General features: G+C 42.0%; 1 protein-coding gene across 5 annotated transcripts in view; it reads right to left on the reverse strand.

The window, feature by feature from the left end:
* Positions 1–20,798, reverse strand: part of RBM20 (RNA binding motif protein 20) — a 112,031-nt gene that overhangs the window by 80,749 nt on the left and 10,484 nt on the right. Inside the window, exon 1 of one of the 5 annotated variants that reach the window (XM_061458781.1) lies at positions 7,826–7,854. The exons of the other annotated variants lie outside the window; for them this stretch is intronic. Within the exon in view, the coding sequence (XP_061314765.1) occupies positions 7,826–7,839 (14 nt within the window). The 5' untranslated portion in view covers positions 7,840–7,854. Of the gene's footprint in view, positions 1–7,825; positions 7,855–20,798 lie in introns of those variants that run through there. 5 annotated transcript variants of the gene reach the window in all.

A 20,798-nucleotide genomic window follows, 5' to 3' on the forward strand; every position in this document is an offset into this window, starting at 1 on the left:
AAAAAATCTCACTTGTATCATTTTTTAACTTATTACTGTTAAAATGGTCTTGTACCACTGCAACTGAAAAGTGACATGGGAGTATTTCAGCCATAAAGTGGAAACAGAATGCACTTCTAGACAGACAGCTTACAGATAACTTCTTTCTCTTAAAATGAGAAGGTGACTGTACATTCACAAAAAGCATAAGACGAAGAAAATCTTTTCAGACACTGTATTTCAATGAACTGACTTTCCCACTGGCAGCACCACTTTAAACAGCAATGGAATGTTAAAAGCTGTCCCAATGTATCAAAATGAAACTCAAAATATCTTCACAAATTTCTCAAGTTTCTATAACATATCACGGGGTTGATTTTTATAGGCTAAATGCAACCCTGATCTTTCGTGTTTACGGCTATGAGAGATACGCTCTGTGCGCTGAGCCAACACAAAATCTATGCTTACAGCAACACTCTGCCCTTCGAGGTAGGATTTAGACTTGGTTTATAGTCTCCTTAAAATACAGGAAAGGGCTCCCTACTCCTCCCCAGGAAGGTAATGTCTTTTACGGTTGCTCCCTCCATCCACAAAGTCAAACGTTTTTGGAGTACAGACCCCGTAGTGCCAGAAAGGCGCTGTTAATGGAGCACTTCCTGGCCTTTGATAAATGTTACATTTCCAGTACATAAAGTTTTCTATTTCTATCACCTCTGAAAATTTCTGGTCTCTCTCACACAAACAAGTGGTGCAATTCCATTCCCATCATCTTAAACCAGGTCAGCGGGCTGGATTTCTGAACAAAAACCTTTCCCGGTGTCACTCTGCTGTGATTCTATGTGGCATTTCTTGCCAATGGGAAATAGCAATGGATATTTGTTCTTTGTGCTTTTATACACAAGGTTTAGCTGTTGAGGAAGAAGCAGCCAATTCTTACACAAAAGCAGCTAAAACTAGTGAAAGTTCTGTGGAGAAGAAACTAGGGATCTGGCAGATCAGGACATGACAGGGCATCAGGATGACTGGAAAGGTTTTGTGTAGCACAAAACCTGAAGGAAAAGCTGCTAAGGAATATGGGAAGATAGGGAGAAGAGCTGTAGTGGAAAGGCATGAAAACTCCATCCTGTCAGGACTTCTAGCCCTCCTCTGTCCTCTCTCTCAGCCCTTATTTCACTGGTGATCCCATTTTGCACGTACTCTTTGCAAAAGACACAGAGAAAGAGGCAAAGAGGCTGTGTAAAACTGAGCAACACAGCCCTGCCCTGGACTCGGATGAGTATTTAATGAAAACGTAATCAGGCCTCTGCTACTCCTCAATTTCCAAAAGCCACTGTCATTAATTTTGTTCCATGGGACAAGCTGTAGAAATCAGAACGGCAAAACCCATTAATCACCAGCAATACCGCAGTGAGCACAGACAGCTTGAGTCAGTAAACAAGCCAGGACTGAGTGACTATGAGCAACAAATGCTCCCTACAAGCAGCCAAAGCGAAGATCATCAGGAAACTGTAAAAGGAGACATGTGCATCATGTAAACCTCTCCTCTTCCCGCCTCCCCTACCAGGGGATGTTTTGACACTGAACTGTGGAATTCCCCACACACGATAAAGGAAAAACAACAACAGCTATCAGCCAGGCAATGCCATGTGTGATAGAAACCAGATGAGGAAGTCACTGGGTGAAACAGCAACACAGGCAAACATGGCACAACTCTCAAAATGACAACTGTGTTGGAAACTGCTCTTCTTTACAGTTCTTCCCACTCCTGTTCCAACCTTCCTCATCCAAACACACACAGACAGGGCAGGAAGTGCCAAGCCAGATCAGATCAACCAGTAATCTGTGTCCTATCACTGGCAACCTAGGGGCAGCTGCCCCACAAATGATGAGCTATTCACAAGATACTAAACCCACTTCAAGACATTTTCTCCTCCTTCCCAGAAGCTAGTTAACACCGTGTATTTATGTCTCTCTTGTTATTCTTCTCTCCAGCCCATTATTGTGTGCTTAACAAACGGGTAGGATAACCCAAAGAAGTGTCTACTCTACAGGATAATTGCCAGTAGAGGGAAACCTTTTTCCCCAGCCCTAATCTCCCCTGCAGCCTTCTTCGATGTGTGTTCAAGTGAGAAACCGTACACGGCTGGATGTCAGGATGCACAGGGAGCTTTCATTCCCCATGTTCTCCTCAAATCCTGCCTCTGCACAGCAAGACTGCACCTGTCCCAGCGCAGTACCCCTGGCGCCTTCAATTAATGCTGAGAAAATCCTGAGCTAAGTGCCTACTTAAATTTGATGGGTTTGCCTTTCAAATGATGGTCTGTCGGCCTAATAAAAGCTCCAGTTAGTAAACAACATTATTGCACGAACTCTGGCAGAATTATGAGCAACTGCAAGCCGCAATTACTGTGACCTTAGCCACCGTGCCCACACAACCAGTGATGCTAGTGCTGCAGTTTTATTTCACAACAACACAATCAACAACAAACAAACATTCCCATCACTTCTCCATAGAAAAGCAATCAACGTGGCCCAGCGCTGCTGGAGAAACTTACAACCGAGCAGATGTAAACTACATCACAGCCCTGAGTAAAGTGGCATTTATCTCAAACTACATTTGGGTGAATAAGCTAACCCGAGTTGCAGATCTAGTTCTCGCAGAGCTCTGAGTACCAGCCAATCTTCCTGCATTCACCAAGTGGTTTTTAATCTGCAGTTTTCATAACACAATAAAACAACGTGTGGATTAACCAGCTATTGTCGTAACAGCCTGATGAGCTTCTTGAAGTTTCTTGGTTAGTTACTGAGTATGCTAGAGCATAGAGTGCAGTGAAACAAACTGGGCAGTACGGTATACACCAGGTTCTGCCATCTGGAAAACATTACAAGGTAATCACTAATACCGTGAAGCCTCCTGAATCCGTTCTTCATTTATAACGTAACCATTCAAGCTGCAGAAAGAGCATCTGAACAGTGATTTGTAAAATATGTTACTGAAACCCTAAGTAGAGTACTGTGTTTAATAAAAAACATACCTAAGTACAAACCTGAAGCTCAGCTTATATCCTTAACTGATTTACACACCAATGCAAATCTCCACTGATAAATTGTCTTGCGGTGGATTAGTTAGCTCAGAGAAACCACACTAGGATACAGCTCTCCAGAACCAGCAAGGTGATTTGAAGATTTTCCAGTGACTGGTTAGCAACTTCTGCTAGATATGCAGTGAGATTCAGAGTGTGATTTGGCATTTGACAGCAGCAACACAGAAATTTAAGGTCGCTGCCCCAAACAGCTCAGTGAATAGGGTGGAATAGGCTGGCAGGAGGCAGAGCCACTGCAGTCATGGGGGTTATATGTTATTCCTATGCGGGCAGGGGCAGAAAATACTGCTCATGGTCAGCTGCTGAAGAGAAACGCTGCCCAAAGAATGCACCGAGAACAATTCAGCAGCCAAATACTGTGTTTCGTATAGTCACAGTTGCCTTTAGTATCACCCACTTTTCCCGTGAGGATCCCGTCTTATTTCTGGCCCATGATGCATGTGCTGCAGTTCTTGCTTTCGCTGCAGAAGAAGCTGGACATGCTCCTTGCCAGCAAGGGACTAGCACCACTTCTGACACACGGAGCAAAGTTTATACAACAGCACTTAGATCCGTTTGTGTGAAACTTGGTCCATGGCTGAAAGCCAACAAGGTCAACAACACACAGCCGTTCAGTTTCACTGTAGATCCCCTTTACAGATAGCCCTGGGCTGACATATCCCACCATGCCCCTTGTGTTATTTTTTGACAGGGCAACCTGCAGAGAGCTCAGCAAATGAAGCCTCCGGACTGGCTTTCCCAGGCAGCCATCCCCATTTTGCTTTCAAATATTCAGTATCCCTCAGGAGATACGCAACTGGGTTATTATCCACAGCTCATGAAAACATATGTACTGCAGGGGGGTTGGAGCTAGATGATCTTAAGGTCCTTCCCAACCCTAACTATTCTATGATTCCATGTGTATATAGACGCTAGTATGTTTACATACATACACACTCATTCTCTATACAAACCCATGCTCTAATAACATTCTCAGCTCCCACAATCCTCAAAAGAAATCATGCCAGGCTAACCTCATCACACATACATTACAAATGTGGTACAACCTATAGAAGGAGTATCTTATAGAAGCTTCTATAAAAGTTAGGTCATGCCACAGGCCATGAAATAATCTGAAATCTCAGCTGACAGAAAAACCAAAGCATTGGATTGAATTTCAAACACTTCAGGTCTGTTTGGTTGTTTTTAAAATCATGCCTTGGAAATGTAAAGACAGTTTCCATCATGCCAATGCTTTCATCCAGACAGCCCCAGAAATGTGGTAAGAAACCAATGGACCTCTAGAACAAAATAGGTTGTCACATACATCACTGTCGTAGCCCCACTTTCACACAATTCCCTGCTAAAAGGAGAGCGGGTCTTTCTGGTGGACACAACAGCTGTCTGGGAGACCACAATGGAGCATTTATATGGTGGGAAAAGTTGGCAATAGCAATAGCTAAAACTGTGAATGATCTCTAAATTAAGTAAAACTACATATAAGTGTGAATGATGTCCTTAAATAAGTAAAACTGTATGCAAGTGTGTAAATACAGACATACCAAAAACCCCATGCACACATAAAAACATTGATACATTGCATACGTCTTTATTATTAATACTGAGATAGCCGTTTTCTATTCCACCTGAGTGTTATGCTACACAAGACAGTTATTTCCTCTGGTTTTGATACCAGATCACATGACAGGAATCTTTGTATTACTTTTATGTTTTCGTGAACACCGCTTTATGACCTGTCTTAGCTTTATTCCCCGCTTAAACAAATACATTTCATGAAGGGGGCCTACAAGGATGTTGGAGAGGGACTCTTCATTAGGGACTGTAGTGATAGGACAAGGGGTAACGGGTTAAAACTTAAACAGGGGAAGTTTAGATTGGATATAAGGAGGAAATTCTTTCCTGTTAGGGTGGTGAGGCACTGGAATGGGTTGCCCAGGGAGGTTGTGAATGCTCCATCCCTGGTGGTGTTCAAGGCCAGGTTGGACAGAGCCTTGGGTGAGATGGTTTAGTGTGAGGTGTCCCTGCCCATGGCAGGGGGGTTGGAACTGGATGATCTTAAGGTCCTTTCCAACCCTAACTATTCTATGATTCTATGTACCGGTTTGGAAATAAAAATGAGGATGCTTCAAATTCTTCAGATAAAGTCTATTATTAAAACTATTCAAAGCCACAATATGAAGAAAACATAAGAATTTTTATAGTCTAGTTTTAAATCCATATATTTATCTCAGCAAATAAATCCGTTCATGTAAACTCTGCAGCATTCAAACCAATGTATGAATGTTCAAGCTGCTAAAACCCAGATGCAGTTTCTAGTTCTCCCATTATTTAATCCAATCTACAGAAAAGGACATTAGAGAAGTTAGTCTGCTTCATAATGAGACAAAGCTGGCAAGACAGTTTTAAACAAGCATAGCAATTATAAAACAGTTCCTTCGGCCACCTTGAGAAATGCACCGATAGGATTACACAGAAGTACAATTAGCAATTCTGCTAGATTTGCACCATACCCATAAAATTCTCCTTTCCCTTTCAGTACTCTTCAATCAATGCTAAAGGTAACTGCTGTGCTGATCTCCAGCTTACGTTGAACAGATGAGCACTAGTAAATCAAGAGCTGTCCAAATCTCCTGCCATGGATTAACATATGCAGAATGGCTGCTTGCCCATGACTGGAAATCCTTCTGATAGCTTAATGCTGTCAGGTGCTTCATTTCCACCAGCCAAAACATAATGTAAGATTCCAGAGGACAAATTCTCCAGGCTCCATTTCAAGCACACAAGCATGTGAACAAGGTTAAAACCTACTGATTCTGTCAAGATGCTTTTGTCAAACATGTTTCACTGGTGCACAGTATCTGTGTTCATTTACAAATGCAAACTTATAAAACCAATCAGATTTAAAAGCTAAAAAGCAGCAGAAGATGCAGACAAAAATGACAGCAGCAGAAGTTCTGTGGGTACTGTTAGTAGAACATTGCTAATACCGGAGTGCAGTCTCTGGTTGAAGAAAAGAAAATCTATGAACATAATTAGCCATACAAAAAAAAAACATCACCTAGATGAACATCCTGCCTGTATTTAGAGTCTTAAAACACAACTTTTCATCTCTGAAAGAAGAAGGCGTATGTGCATTTCTTTACAAGACATAAAAACCTCTGTGCTGTAAAGTTTTCAATCTGAAGTCAAGGGGAACGGGACAGGACAGGACAGCATCAACAAAGGGTAGTGGCCAACTGAGGCAGGAGGGTTTACAGCAGAGATGGTTTGCCAAGGGTTTTCTGGAGAGGGCAAGAAGGGGGTGGAAGCTTGGAACAAATTAACGCACAAACTGTTCCAGGTACTAAGATTGGCATAGGAAGATGCGTCCAAAAGACTGCGGCTCCAGGTTTGTTACTTAACATCACTGTCTAGCTATCTAACTATACTGCCACTAAACACCATGAATAGCAACATGTTTCTCACCAGCAATATGAATGTGTTGTCATCTAACACCCAAACCTATGAGATCTCCGGTATTCCTGGTAAGGAGGGAGGGATGTATGTGAAGAATAACAGTCAGGTCAAGAGCATGAGGGATCTGCCTGGGGAGATATAACCACACTCACTGCCATCCACAGGTACCAGCTAACCCTAAAGACAGTTGGTTTACTCATCCAGCTGTCAAAGCTAGGATTGCATACAGAATTCCATCTGCACACTCCAAGAGCATTTGAAGGCTTTCAAAGCTTACCACCTCACCCAGCTCCAGGTACCTGGCAAAACACAAACCAGCACAGTGGAGCCTAATCACTGCTTGACCAGACATAGGAAACTGCAGGGAAGACTCCTGAGATATCTAGTATTACAGCTGCTCCCACTGACAAAAGCAAAGGAACCAGGAAAACACTGAGAAGGAAAAGAACACTTTGTAGTATGTTTAGGATCAATAGCCAAAAGAGGATGCAGAGAAACACTGTTGTCTCACAAGTGTCCTTTTCACTGTGAAAGGGATCAGTGGGGAAGAAGTCCCACAGCCTGTGCCTCAGCTGAGAGTCAAAGGAATCAATGGACAGATGTCACAGAGGACAGAGACAGACACCCTTTTCCTTTCCTATCTCTGGGTGCAGTGCTGAGCTCTCAGTGCAGTGTGATCAGACAGTGATGGGCACCGCACTGGGAGATGACGGTTTGAAGCAGGAAAGCACACCCTCTGCAGGCTAAGAAACCACGAGACTGGAAAGCATTATTTCTCTATGCAAGCAAAGAGGACTCAATGTAATTTCAAAGGTGGTTGACAGGGATTTCTCATAGATTCACCAAAATGTAGGAAGAAGAATTCTATGCTTCTTTGAACAAGAATTCTATAGAAGAATTCATAGAAGAATTCTATGAACAAATCTATGGCTTATAAGCAGTTCCACTGCACCTCCTGTGCTGCGCCCACATCACCCCTTCCACCCAAACAGAAGGCACAGAAACAAAATAAAATAGGAATAAGCCTGCACAGAACAAAACGCTTCAATAAATGAAAGTGTACCAAAACATTTTCTGTTGTTACATCATTTTCTATTATGAAGATCAAATAAAAATTATTCGTTTTAATTCTTTTCATTGATTTGGTTTTGGTTTGGTTTTTGTTTTGCTTTTTTTAAGTGGGATTCCTTGTGACATTTTCCAGAGGAAAAGCACAGAGCAGACAGACAAGAACATCATCTACTTGCTAATTCTTTAACAGATCAAAATAGATTTTAAACACTTACCACGAGGCTTCCATCACTGTAAATAACTACAGAACTGCAAATTAAGCACACAACCAGTTAAACAAACACCGAGTAACTAAAGTGCATCCACAGAAAAGATGAAGACAGAGTTCAGCAATCTGAGAAGAGAATATTTTAAATAAGTAGGTAATTAAGTTAAGAGAGGCCTAAAGAAAGATTTCACACTCACATTCAGATGCTGAAGCAGTTTAAAAATAGAGAGCAAGAACTGCCTGACTTCACCTTTTAATTTTAGCTGGGTGATAAGCTGGTCCCAAAGACATAAAGGCACAGCAGGATTTTTTCTCAGCAAAGTGCCCTTCGTATTTTTATGCAAAGGAAACGCAGTATGTGCTATTAATACCCTGCTGTAGCCCTAGATAAGTCTACGCACCCTTTCAACCAGGAAAAAAAAACTGGTTTCCTGCTTCAAATCACTTGTACTCCCAAAGACATACACAGAACCTCCCAGTCACTGCACAGGTAAATAACATCCACAAAGGAAAAGGCACTTATTGAGCTTTCCCATCATTCACCTCTTGCTAAAGCTGTAAACAAGCTGCTTTCCCTCTCATGAGGAAGGAAAAGCAAATGACTGAGTCTGCACCTTGAGATAAGCTGAACTTCATTCTCATTTTTATTAATAGCTGGGAAAGAAAACATTGATGCCAGCTAGACCAAGACTACATGGAGAAAGCATGGAAAAATACCCAGAAAAGATGGTCGACTTAACACCAGCATAATGCCCAGGCTGTCCCAAAGAAGCTGGGGAGAAGTATATTGGCTTTTCCCCATATACACAAAGATTGATTATTCTCCTGGGAATGGCTCCCTCACACACTTCACCTTATCTCTGATTAACCTAACCCAAGCACAAGTTTCCCCATAACAGCTCCCAGCCCATTCAACACCATTTCAGTCTGTCAAATTCTCAGAGCGGAGCAGGGCTAAAGCCCTTCCTGCTCAACAGCACCACACGGAGAACGTTTCTGTCCTTCAGGGAATGGTGGAAAAGGAGGATAACTGCATGCAGATTATTTTTCCAACATTTTTTTCCCAAAGCGTCAGCTATCCAAGTGAAGGTCAGATTCCCCCCAGAATCCTCCACTGTCTCAAAAGCACTTTTTTACCTAATTTTGCTTGATGGATGGTAGTGGTTAAAACCTTGGCAGGGGCCCTAGTTAACCCTGCGGTGAAATCAAGCCTGCTAAACTCCCCCTTGACTTCCACAGTTGCGTTCCTTCGCTTGTATTCTACAGCAACAATCAGCAATAAGACTCTAGATTCATCCACCCCCTCTTATGTTTAGCCTTTAGTTCTGGATTCACCTTAGGCTCCACCTGCAAGCTTCTCACATGCGTAAATACTGGTCACTGATTCACTCCAGCAGCTCCAGCAAATAAGCATTTGCATTTTTATTTGCCGAGGATGCCAAATGTGAGTTAGTGGATGTTTGCATTACCAGCCTGCTGGTCAGCAATTACTAGGAGAGGATGCCCTGTCGTTCTTATCTATAGCCCACTACCATGGTGAACTGTTTGCCCAGGAGCATAGGAGGTCCGCGCTGTCCTCTGGGTGACCTGCTTCTCATCCATTCAGTTCTTGAGGACATAAAGCAGAGCACAGCACTCACGCAGATGAGCCTAGGAAGACATATGTAGTTTGCTTACACCCACATCACTGACACCTTTTGTTTCTTAACTAAGTTTTGCACTTTTAATCACTGTATTTTTTTTTCCACAATCCTACCCCAAACCCAATTCATGTTAAAAGTTCCATACTGTTCTGAAAACTTTTATCCATTATGATAAGCAGATGACAGGGATCGTCTTTTCTTCCAGCTGAAGCATGCTCTGCATTTCGTTTGCACACATGTAATTAGCTCATTTACTCTTATCACCCCTAGCATTTCTACTTTAGAGCATCAGATACCAAAACTGGCCTGGGCATCAACAGCACTCTATTCCCACCACAGGAATGACACCTTCCACTTGACCTCTTGCATCAAACGAAGTTAAAGCACTTGAAACTAAGGATTGAAGAGATGACCAATTCTGTTTCTTTTACTGAAGAACCCTCTATTTTAATCAGAGGTGCCTCCTTCAAGACGGTTGTCAGCTGATATTTTTACTTTCTCCTGCTTAAGTTCAACACAAAGTTTTTAGGGTGAGATCATCACTCACTGTATCACTATTTATAGTTGCTTACTATATCCTTATCCTAAGAAGACCCTAATCAACAAAGCTTCTGATCCTCCTAAATTAAAATATTAACATGAAGGACTTTCTATTTGAAGGAGCTTTAATATGAATGAGATTTCTGCTTTTCTTGCTCTTAAAAGCAAAGAGAGAAAATTCAATTAAAAGACCACCAATTCTTCTTCCTTTTCTTTTCATAACAGCTCAGATAATGCTTCTCTATCACACTCCTGTGTAAGGAAATCATTCAAGGGTTGCAAGTATGAGGGGCTGGTTTTATTTGCAAAACATAAACATTATTCAATTTATCTTTCCCTCTTCTAGAAGGGGAAAAAATATCCTTTTGGAAGAGTTTACCATGCAGACACATCCTTTCTTCCTACATGGTCCCCTGGTCCTTTCAACAAGGTAATACACCAGGCTTCACCAAGTGGTAATACATCATTGGCAAAGCAGTTCAGATTTAAGAAGGAAACATACAAAATACTCATTAATTGCTCGAACAAGCAGCCAAGTCTGAGTTTACTTCCAGAGCCCATCCAGCAGGATCCAAATTGAGGAAACAACAGGAACATCTCCTCTGGCTTTATTAGACTGTCTGGTAGGGTCCTAGTGTCTAAGAAGCGTTCTCCAGGGTTTATCAAAGATGCAATATAGTCACTATAGCAACTGGTTTTACTGCACGTGTACAGAGCAGTGAGCCTAAAGGGGATGCGGACTTGCAGCCAGGCTTCCAGGGGCTCCAGCAACATCATTACCAGCACACCCTGACATGCCTGCTGTTCTCACCACTGCCATCCATGCAGTTCTGTTCTTAGGGCAGCGGTCACTCAGACAGCTTCCCTCCAGATAAATAAGTACAATTACCTCAGGGAATTTATATTAAGCACTGCCTCTGTTATATACAACTCTGCCTTGTTGCAGCTTGAAGAAGCATTTTCTTTCTGGCTCCCTTGACGATTCTCTGATTTCTTAAGAGCAAGGGCTGCAGGTGGGGAGTGAGAAATGATGTACTGCTCGAGTTACTGAAATGTCTAACCCTAGATCTGGGGTCCGTTTGTCACAAATCACACCCTTGGACAGCCTCAGCCTTGTCCACTGGGACTCAACGAGCAAGCCTTCCTGCCATGCCGAGCTACTCGTATTGACTGACAGCGCAGAGGAAAAAGTAGATACGGAGCTGGTTTGCTGCTAGCGAGGTCCCCCGGCAGCCAGCTAAGAGGTGAGAAAACTAAATATAACAAACTTAAAACTACAATTATTGTAGGGGAGCTTGCCAGAGCTGCTCTGAAGCTCCTAATGGTCTGTCGGGGATTTATGGATCAGCTGTGAAAATTTACTCACAGCTAAAACTTGCCAATCAAGTCTTCAGCTTTGGAACGCCGCTACCAACTTTCACATAATACAGCTTGAAACTGTAGAAGCACCAGAGCAGAACAGTAGCTTTTAATGCTTCAAAGGAGGACATGCAGAAGAAAAATCTATCGTACTGAACAGATCAATAAGAAACGTGTCGAGAGTCTCTTCTGCACGTTTCTCTTTGTGGAAAAGAGTCTTATTTCTAGAAAGTGAGAGGAGATTACAAACAAAGCAGTGCCAAGTACTACCAAGATGCACAAGAGGCAGAGTGTGGTACAGATGAGGCTACAAATGGCTGTCCTGCAGTTTAGAGCAGATTCCCCGCAGAAATCATGCCAGCAATCCAGAGAGTTAGTTGCTGCTATTTTATGTCCTTGCTATATGGATCAGGATAAAACTAGAACTTTGTAAGATTTATAAAAGCTGCTTAGTATATAAAGGGAAACACTACAAAATTGTATCCGTTATTTTCATGTTATTCCATTCAAAAACCTGCAGCAAATGTAAAAACAAACAAACAAAAACCCTGGAATTTACACAGAAAACAAAGGAAGTGGCCAACTTAGAGGTTAAGACTGCCTTTTTCCTCTCAAACAGTCAGCATACACTGGAAGACATCTGCAACAGTCATCTGCAAGCACAGTGCTGTGCAGAGGAGCTGATGGGCTCTTTGTAAACCCCTCTCCACCTCCGACTCTGCAAATCCCTGTAGCTAGTGAGGCTTAAATACTCCAGAGTATTGGCTTTAAAACATGTCAGACCATTAATACGCTATTAAGAGGCACAAAGGAGCATGGATCCTTACTCCTCCCTGCACAACTCCATGCTGTCTTTTAAAAGAGTAGCTTCAATGGTGGAACACAAAGCAACTTTCTATTGTTTTCTTTGGCTTTTACTGTACCAGGTCTCTCTAGTCAACAGTTACTGGTGATAACATTTCCCTCCAGGATTCCCAGTGACCTGGCAAAAAACAACAAACAAACAAACCCACACAGCAAATAGTCATGAAGCCTTGCACACTTAGATGATAGGAACTGATCCCCTAAAGCCTTACATAAATAACTCTCACGTGCATGAAGAAGGCTTTGCAAGATCAGTGTCACAGTATATACATTATATCCTAAGAGGAATTTAAGTCTCACGTACCACTGACAAGCAAACTGGCTTGGCCACCTAACTTAAACATGTAATATGTAAAACGTGTTGCTTTACACAAATATACTTTAACCATCTAAGCAAAATTATTAGGTCACTTCTAGCCCTTGCAAATTTCCATTTTACTCCCTTTTTTGGAAGGAAATTCAGCCCTTTAATACTTTGTAATGCAGAAAACTCAAAACCTAGGTTGAACAGCAATGAGCCTTCATCTTTTAGAAGTCTGATCTACTAAAGATACGCTGATACATGATTAACTTAAATTTTATTGTCAAATTTGAAGCAGGCAGTTAGCACTTTTTACTTCTCCGGGAGCTGGAAAAGAGAAGGCATGCTCGAATAATATCCAAACCAGTGCAGAGAACACAAGAGTTGACTCAGATTCTGTACCACAGAACTTATATTGTTTTGTTCACATCACTTTACCCATGACCTGTTTGCCCATGCTACCAACAGAGGTATCCATGAACACCACCGCAGGCAACTACTATTGCTCTGCACTACCTATAAACGTGTTCACCTCTGAACACATCAAGGGGACTTTCCTAAGTGTAATGCACGTCAGAGTAACCCAAGGCAAACGTCTTGGGCCATCCCAAAGAGAGTCAACAGAAAGATGCCAGCAAAAGTGTAAGCCCTGCCTGTACCATCAGGAGAAGGTGTTGCTGCAGGATAGAATACCAACCTTGAATAAAGCAGTGAATAAAGCAAAGAGCCCAATGTTTGGTTTCCTGCTGGCAGGACAGTGGAAAGCTGTAGGTGACCTTACAAGAATGTGCTATGAGTGGGGCACAAATGGATGGCGCAGAGCACATGGATAGCAAGAGTGTGAATGTTAAGATGTGTTAATGGAAGAGTTTGAAAGATAAGAGGAGACTAGGGCTGAAAAAAAAAAAAACTCTCACCCTAGTCTGCTAATATTTCTGCCTATGGCTTCAGGAAACATCTTTTCTCTAAATCTCAACCTCAGTCTGAATTGTGCATAATCTCTGGCAAAGAATTTTATGTGGGGGAGCAAAGAGAATCTCTGACAATCATTGGAGTGGCATCCAGACCTCAAGCCACTCAAACACACGTAGCTATGCACAGCTCTGCAGCGTCTGCAGCACACTTCTCTGCAGGAGAAGCTAATCTGCTTTCACTCCAGCCCAGGCAGAACAGAAAGCAGGGTGACATTATTAAAGCATAATATGGCATTTTGTTCTCAATAAGTAAAATTTTACTCTAAAAGTAAAATTGCAAACAATTTTATTTTACGGCTTTTTTAAAAACCAAGGTCAAAAAGAGCACAATAAAAGTTGGTCAGTGAAATGAACTGTATGTATCATAAGCCTAATGATATTACTTAGCACATCTTCCACTAAGAGTAGAACACATGAATCAGCACAGACAGAAATAATACTTCCTACTGCAGAAACAGACTCTGGTTAATTTACTGCTGCTTTTCAACTGTACAATATGCAAAACAGTATTTGCTATCTCAGTAAAGGAAACCATTGAGCCACTTCCTGCAGAGGTACTTCAAGTCTATCTCTTAAGACAAAGATTCAACTGTAAGTAAAGATGCAAGAGCAACTCATGCACACGTCCAAAGACGTGGCCCTGGCTCACAGACAGCATCAACCCACACATTTCCCCTCCTCCAGGAAAAAAAAACCCACAACACATAGAGCTGTGGCTTTTGACACTACCGAATTCAAGACATTTTACATTGACTGAATTCTAGCATTCTGCAGACTACTGTACAGAAAATCAAGAGATCTGTGGCAAATTGAGGAAAGCTAATACAGGATAACATCGGATGCTCTTGGTATCTCAAAGCCAGTAAGCAAAGGAAGGGATCAGGTGATCAGAAATCAAGCTAGGGAGCTCTCTCATAGTACCTTTTTCTCTGTCCATCCTAGCCAGCAGAAGACATTACTCAAGGAAACAAGAGTTAAACACTTCCTTATTCTGTCCCTGTTTTTTCCTAGCAGGAAATATATCCAGGAGTGATGACCAGAGTATTCTCCCAACCCTCTTAGAGCAGTCACCATCAACAAGACCTCATATAACACAGACATCAGAGTTAAAAACATGCAGGAAATAGACTACACAACCAGTGTAGCTACAGATTTGTATCACCCCTAGAGTCAGGCAGCACTCAGGGAAACTTTGGAGCATTTTGCAAAGGCAGGTGAGAGACCTGAATGTCTTTAATAGAGATGATGGAGGACAACTCTGAACGGCATCATTTAGTGCAACAGCCACAAAGCGCAATCCCGCTCTCAGCTCAGCTCATCTCCCAACACAGACACACAGAAAACTAACATCAAATCCATCTTCCTTGTAGTCCCTCAGATGCACGAGATAAATACGCAGCTTCCGGTACAATTAATATCAGTTAAACGTGCACTGCACAAATTCAGATGCGCACACAAAAATGCTGTGAATCTGCAACAAAATAATTGCCTGTGCACTCATAAATGCTGATCCTTTGAGAAAACAAGCTTTTGCCCCCTTCCTGCAACAGAATACCCTGTGCTTTTATTCGGCATGCTTTCTAAAGAGGCATTTGTAAAACTGTCTAGGCTTCAGTTGTCAGAACAGGACAGATATTAAACGTTTCCAAAACCCAAAGGGGCAAGTTTTCTGGTTTCACCCCGTGTGTCAAGTGACAGCTTCACCGTGACGGGTCATTAGCGTGACAAAGAGAAAGCAGCTGGACATGGAGGGGCAGAGGGCAACAGAGCAATTACATCCTTAAATCAACTATAAAATGCTACAAAGGATGAAGAGGAGGAAAAAAGGAGAGGGTATATTCCAGGGAATAAAGTCAGTCTGATAAAGTCTAGCTGCAAATCAGATCAAAGGAGTTCATTTAAATAACCAAAAATAATAATCAGGACAGGTTACTCTTCAGAAAGAGCAGCTTCTATTTGCAGGAGTATTTTAAAGTGATTAAATTCATGCAAACAATCCATTTTTTACCCTCCTAAATAATTTCTGCGGTCATCTATGAAGTACAAATATACCCATGAAGATCTTGTTCCTCCCATTTTGACAGTCCCCCAAAAGGATCAGAACTAAAACTTACTGAGGATTTTACCCATCGTCATTTTCCTTGCCTCCAAACAGAGTCAGAAAGATGTTTGCATCATCACCACAGCGGAGCAGTAGCTCAGCAGGTCACGTGTAACTGCTCACTGTGAAGCACGCTCACCTTTGAATGGGCAAGGGCTGAATTAAGAGGAAAACCAAAAAACCACATTTCCCAGTCTCCCCATTGATGGGAACAGGAGTATTAAATTTCCAATAAACAAGCAACATCCAGGCAACACAGTTTCTGTAAAGACGACTCCACTGCCATGTGTCATGCTCCAAAACCCACTAAGTACTCTGCTTGTTACCAAGTACGTATTACTTGCCTTTTTACTAAAGCTGATATCACTGCTGTTACCTCTCTCTCCACTAAAATATAGGAAGGAATTCTGACATTTCTGGGCAACTCAGAACGGACTGATATCTGATAACACAAGCCAAATTACACAGAGATGTTTGCATGCAAGGCATTCCTCCTAAATTCTTTTTTCTGACCCCTTTCCACTTTGTATCTCTGTGCTCTCTTAATAAGCTGTTGGGTCTTAAATAAGAGTAAAAACCAAACAAACATAAAAACAAACACAAAAGATTTCAAGACAAAGAAACCCACATTTTCAGTAATTTTTGTTTAAAAGAGAGAACATCCATACAATTCATTCATCTTTAGGCTTTGGGTCACACCTGAGATACAGGAAGGGCCAGTTGCCTCCATAAAAAAAATAAGTTTTGGGTTTGTTTTGGGGGTTTTTTAAGTATTTTAAATGAGGAATGTTAAGAGAAGGAAATGTTAAGAGAAAAGAGAAACCTTTGTTACCTGACTTGAAGGTAATGATCACTGCTGATCATTTTTGTGAGCAACTGAACTAGACAGAAAGTTAAGCACCCCACGGGCATCCATGTACCTACCCCTCCACGCACTCTCACATGTGGCACACACATTGCAAGTCCTGATTTTGATGCTAGGTGAGGTCTAAGAAGACTCTCAATAATTACACAGCAAGGAGCCAGACAATTCTAAGGAAAATGAGGTTCCCTTGCCATGTGTTTCACAAGATACAGGGATGATGAATGGGAAACAGAAGGAGGAGTTTACTAACGCGGGTTTAGTTCCCACATTCTGTGCTGAGTCCCACACCATGCAGTCTGCTTTTTCAGCTCCTGGCTCTTGTTTGGGTAAAGCTTCTCAGCTCAGACAGCTACAGCGCTTTCTGTTTTGATTTCATCTCCATTCAGGGCTCTTATACAGCTGGTACAACACAAACTCCGTGAGTTTTCAGGGCTCTGTCGGGCAGGGAAGCAACTCGGATTTTGGAGATGTACTTTAAAAGGCAAATAAATATGGAAAACCCAGATCAGTAACAGCAAGAAGAGGAACAGTAAAACCAGTGTTTCTCCTAACATCCCCTTGTGAAGTATCAGCTTAGCCTTTGCCATATATGCCGAACTATTTGCCATGACTAATGTATATAATGGGAGCACATTTCATATTTGATCTCTCCTGAGAGACCTTGAGTTATGAAAAGAAAACAAAAGGAATCAGAAAATCCCACACTTTGCACAAAATAAACACACAAGGAAGCAAATTAAAAGAAAACGCTTAATGTGATGGGTTTAAGTTAACAATTAAGAAGTTGGAGGTTATTTTTCCCCAACAGGTTTCCTCCTTGCTGCGATAGGAAATAAAAGGCTCAAAGATTCAGCACCAGCCTGCTTACTCCTGTCTGCCCTCAGAACTGGCACCAACTGATGACGACCCGGGCGCAGATGTTGGAAATTCCACCTTCTTCCCAGGAGCTCAAAATCTCCAGGGTACAACCCCTTAGGAAAAAAAAAGAACATCAACTTTGGTTTTCCCCCCGTTGTTTTAAGACATCTTTATTTGATTTGTAAACCAAACGTTTACTCCTGTATCCACACAGGGAGTTAAAAACTGCTCCATTTCCCTTGGACAGATGTTATTACCCATGACAAATCATAAGAACCAAAAGCATGGAACCAGCCATTAAAACATACAATGAGATTGCACTGCAATACAACCAGGTCTCCTGTAATTACGGAGTTCACTTGTGGCACGTTTTAAACAAGAACTCTCACAGAAAGCACTATTCATGCAACATCATTACGGTCAGCCCACAGCCACCCCTCGGTCCTTCCTCTTGGTTATTTCCAGCTAGTTGCTCCATCAGATTGCAATGAATCACACCTGGAATTATTAATAGTAGTCTGTACTCACTCACAGTGCTTCGGCACGCCGGTCAGCCTAACAGCAGGTGCCAAAACGTGTCACACACCAAGCTGTCAGCTAAAAGTTAGGTTTTGCAATGTAATCGCAAATTACAAACAAACCCTCTACATTACAAATAAAAACTTTCTTGTAAGAGCAGACTTGCCAAAAGGGGAGAGAGGGGGGAATTAAAAGAAACCAGCAGTTCCAAAACTGCATTCATTTTCTATGCAGAACAGGTATCTGAGGTCTTCTTAGAGATTTCCCATACATATTTCACTTGCTGGTACTATAGACCTTACCCTGCATTTCCACTCCTTCCACGCCACCGCAGCAGAAACCGGTTGTGAACACTACTGAACACCATTACGACTGTCCTTCTTCTCAGTCTTTCACTTTATTTCATATGTGAGTGTATGCTTTTGTAAGTCCTCCTCTGTAGTGTGTAAATTCACATTTCCCTTCCCCCCTGCTTTTCATTCTCAGCTCTACAACTTAAGGGCTTTGACTGCAACAAGGCTTTTACTCTAGGAAAATAATAAGTACTTTGCCATCGAACATCACAATAATCTGAATAGATGGAAAGCTTTAAGTGCTCTGTAAATCTTACGATCGGACCTTTGTTATCAACCAAAACAATGTTGGTACTCGGGGGGGGAAATACAACACATAAAGAGCATATTTCAATTTATGTCTTACTGTATTCCGGTAATATCAGCATGGAATGTCAACGTAGGCATTATTTTTTAATATTAAAGTTATAATTATTAAAGCCAAGAAGCATTTAATGCATTTGGTACGTGCTACCTGCGTCGCACAAGTTCAGCCATTGTAGCTGCTACCAGAAACACTTCAGATCTCCAGTTTCACTATATGTGAAGGCTTGTTCAGTGCACACAGTGAAAGCTTACCAGCCGCCCGCATAGGAGGTCATTTTTTAAATCATATTGATCTTCAGCTAACATCTGTACAGATTTCTAACAAGAGCACTGTGGGGGGAGAAACAAGGAATCCAAAGAGCTCCCTAAGTTTAAACGGTATAATGAAAAATAGATGTGTTGAAACAGCGAGATCCAGCAAAGCACTACGCAAAATTCAGACCTACAGGCTTCGAATTAGCATTCTGCAACTGCATGCTTGTTTACTGCAGCTCCCAAAGCAAAAAGATGGCAGTTGTGAAAAAGAGAGTCAAGAAAATCAAAATGCGCAGGAAAAGAGGTCAGTGTTTTCTTTCCTGGTAACGAAACTGCAACTTCATTTTGTAGGGCAATCGCTGCTTTCCTTTCCATCCTGTTTTGCCAGTCATAACACCTGTTCTAGCCTATTAGAAATAAACTCAGAAGAGCAACTGAAGAGTCTCCTTAACATCTCCTTTCCTAACAGTCACTGAATATTCAATTCAGATTATATAAACCACCAAGTGATTATCAGTAAAGCAAAACCGAATTTGCCTACATTTCCAATTAAACGCAGGGTGGAAATGTATTAACCATCAGATAAACACATAGGCCCACATCAAATTATGCTGCGCTGTTGCAAAAAGTATACGATCAAGTTGCAGGACCGTAGATGGAGCTGTTTGACATCTGCCATTCTGCGTCATATTACCATGACAAAGAAGAACATGGCACCTCTCTCAAATGTTTCCACTAAAGATAGGCTCAAAGGGAAACCACTTCAAGGTTTCCTACCTATGTAGTTCCCTAGCAGGCATAACTGGCAAAGAAAGGATGCCGTTTTACATAATGTGCGCCGCACTGGGAATGCAAGCATGAAGCAGTCTTGACAGCTTCACTGATATAACTCGCAATTCGGGTCCATATAAGGTCTTTATAAACATGAACAAATAAGGACCAACCTCTGAGAGGGCAGTTTAGAATTTAAGACTGGTTTTGAGTAAAGTGTAAATTACCTTTTGGTTGCACTGCAGCTGCCCAGCGGATTTAGGAGGTGACCATTAGCATTTCATTTTCAGTGCAAACTCCCAAGTCTGCATTTCCAATTAGGAAACATGGGTAACAAGAACCATTAACGTTTTCATGACTAAGTTGCAAACCATGATTTAAAAGCAAACAGACAAAAGGAAAACCAAGCCTCAAGAAATTTATGGGCCACACTCCACAGCAACTTTAAAAGTCCAGTTTCATATGTGTTTATAAAAGATAACGCTATTCCTGACTTAAAATAACGTTCGTGCTCTGAGCTTGCTGCAACGTTAAAGCATATACACATAAGTATTTATATACGTGCACATATGTGTTTTGCAAATATAAGTGAGAGAACTGAAAGTGTTTCCTCCGTTAGCTGCGCTGTTGGGTTTTGTTGACAAACTGATACAGGAGATGCCTAAGCTGGTGCCTTCCATAAAGGGGTGTTGCAGGAGAGCGGCGCAAGCCCAGCAGCGAGGTCGCCGCAGCTCAACTGTGCTTTGTCCTACTCGTGCTCTGCTTGGCGGCCAAACACGGGCCCCGTCCAGTTCGTGGCCAATGTCAAAAGCGATTCTCGACCTACCCAGCGTCCCGCTCGTCATCTCGAGCAGCAGATCTTAAAGTAATAGAGAGCAATTCTAACAGCCCCGTAACTGGGCATTCGCTGGTCAATTTAGGGCTCCGTTATAAGCCCCTATGTCTTCTAACACGTTACGACTTGAGAAAAATCACGTACAGTGCATGCAACCATCTTGAATCGGCACGGACCAACTTCTGCATTACTCATACTTCACGTACCAACTATGGAGCATTGCAGTTTCTCTTCAAGCTTCTCATTTAGCCAGAAAAGTATCGCTCGCCCCACTGCATCTATGTAGCAAAAACACAGTTTTCCCCTCTCTTTTCAGCTAGGAAACCGAGCAGCTAAACGCCCTTCGCACCGCTGCCCTCATTAATGAGCCTTCCACGCGTTCACAGGTTACTTTTTCTGGGACAGTTCTGCAGCGATGCGATTGCTTCTGGCACAA

Source organism: Pezoporus flaviventris, unplaced genomic scaffold, assembly GCF_033815535.1.
Source record: "Pezoporus flaviventris isolate CSIRO_AGI_PZ_B2104156 unplaced genomic scaffold, CSIRO_AGI_Pfla_v1 ptg000029l, whole genome shotgun sequence".
Taxonomy (NCBI): Eukaryota; Metazoa; Chordata; class Aves; order Psittaciformes; family Psittacidae; genus Pezoporus; species Pezoporus flaviventris.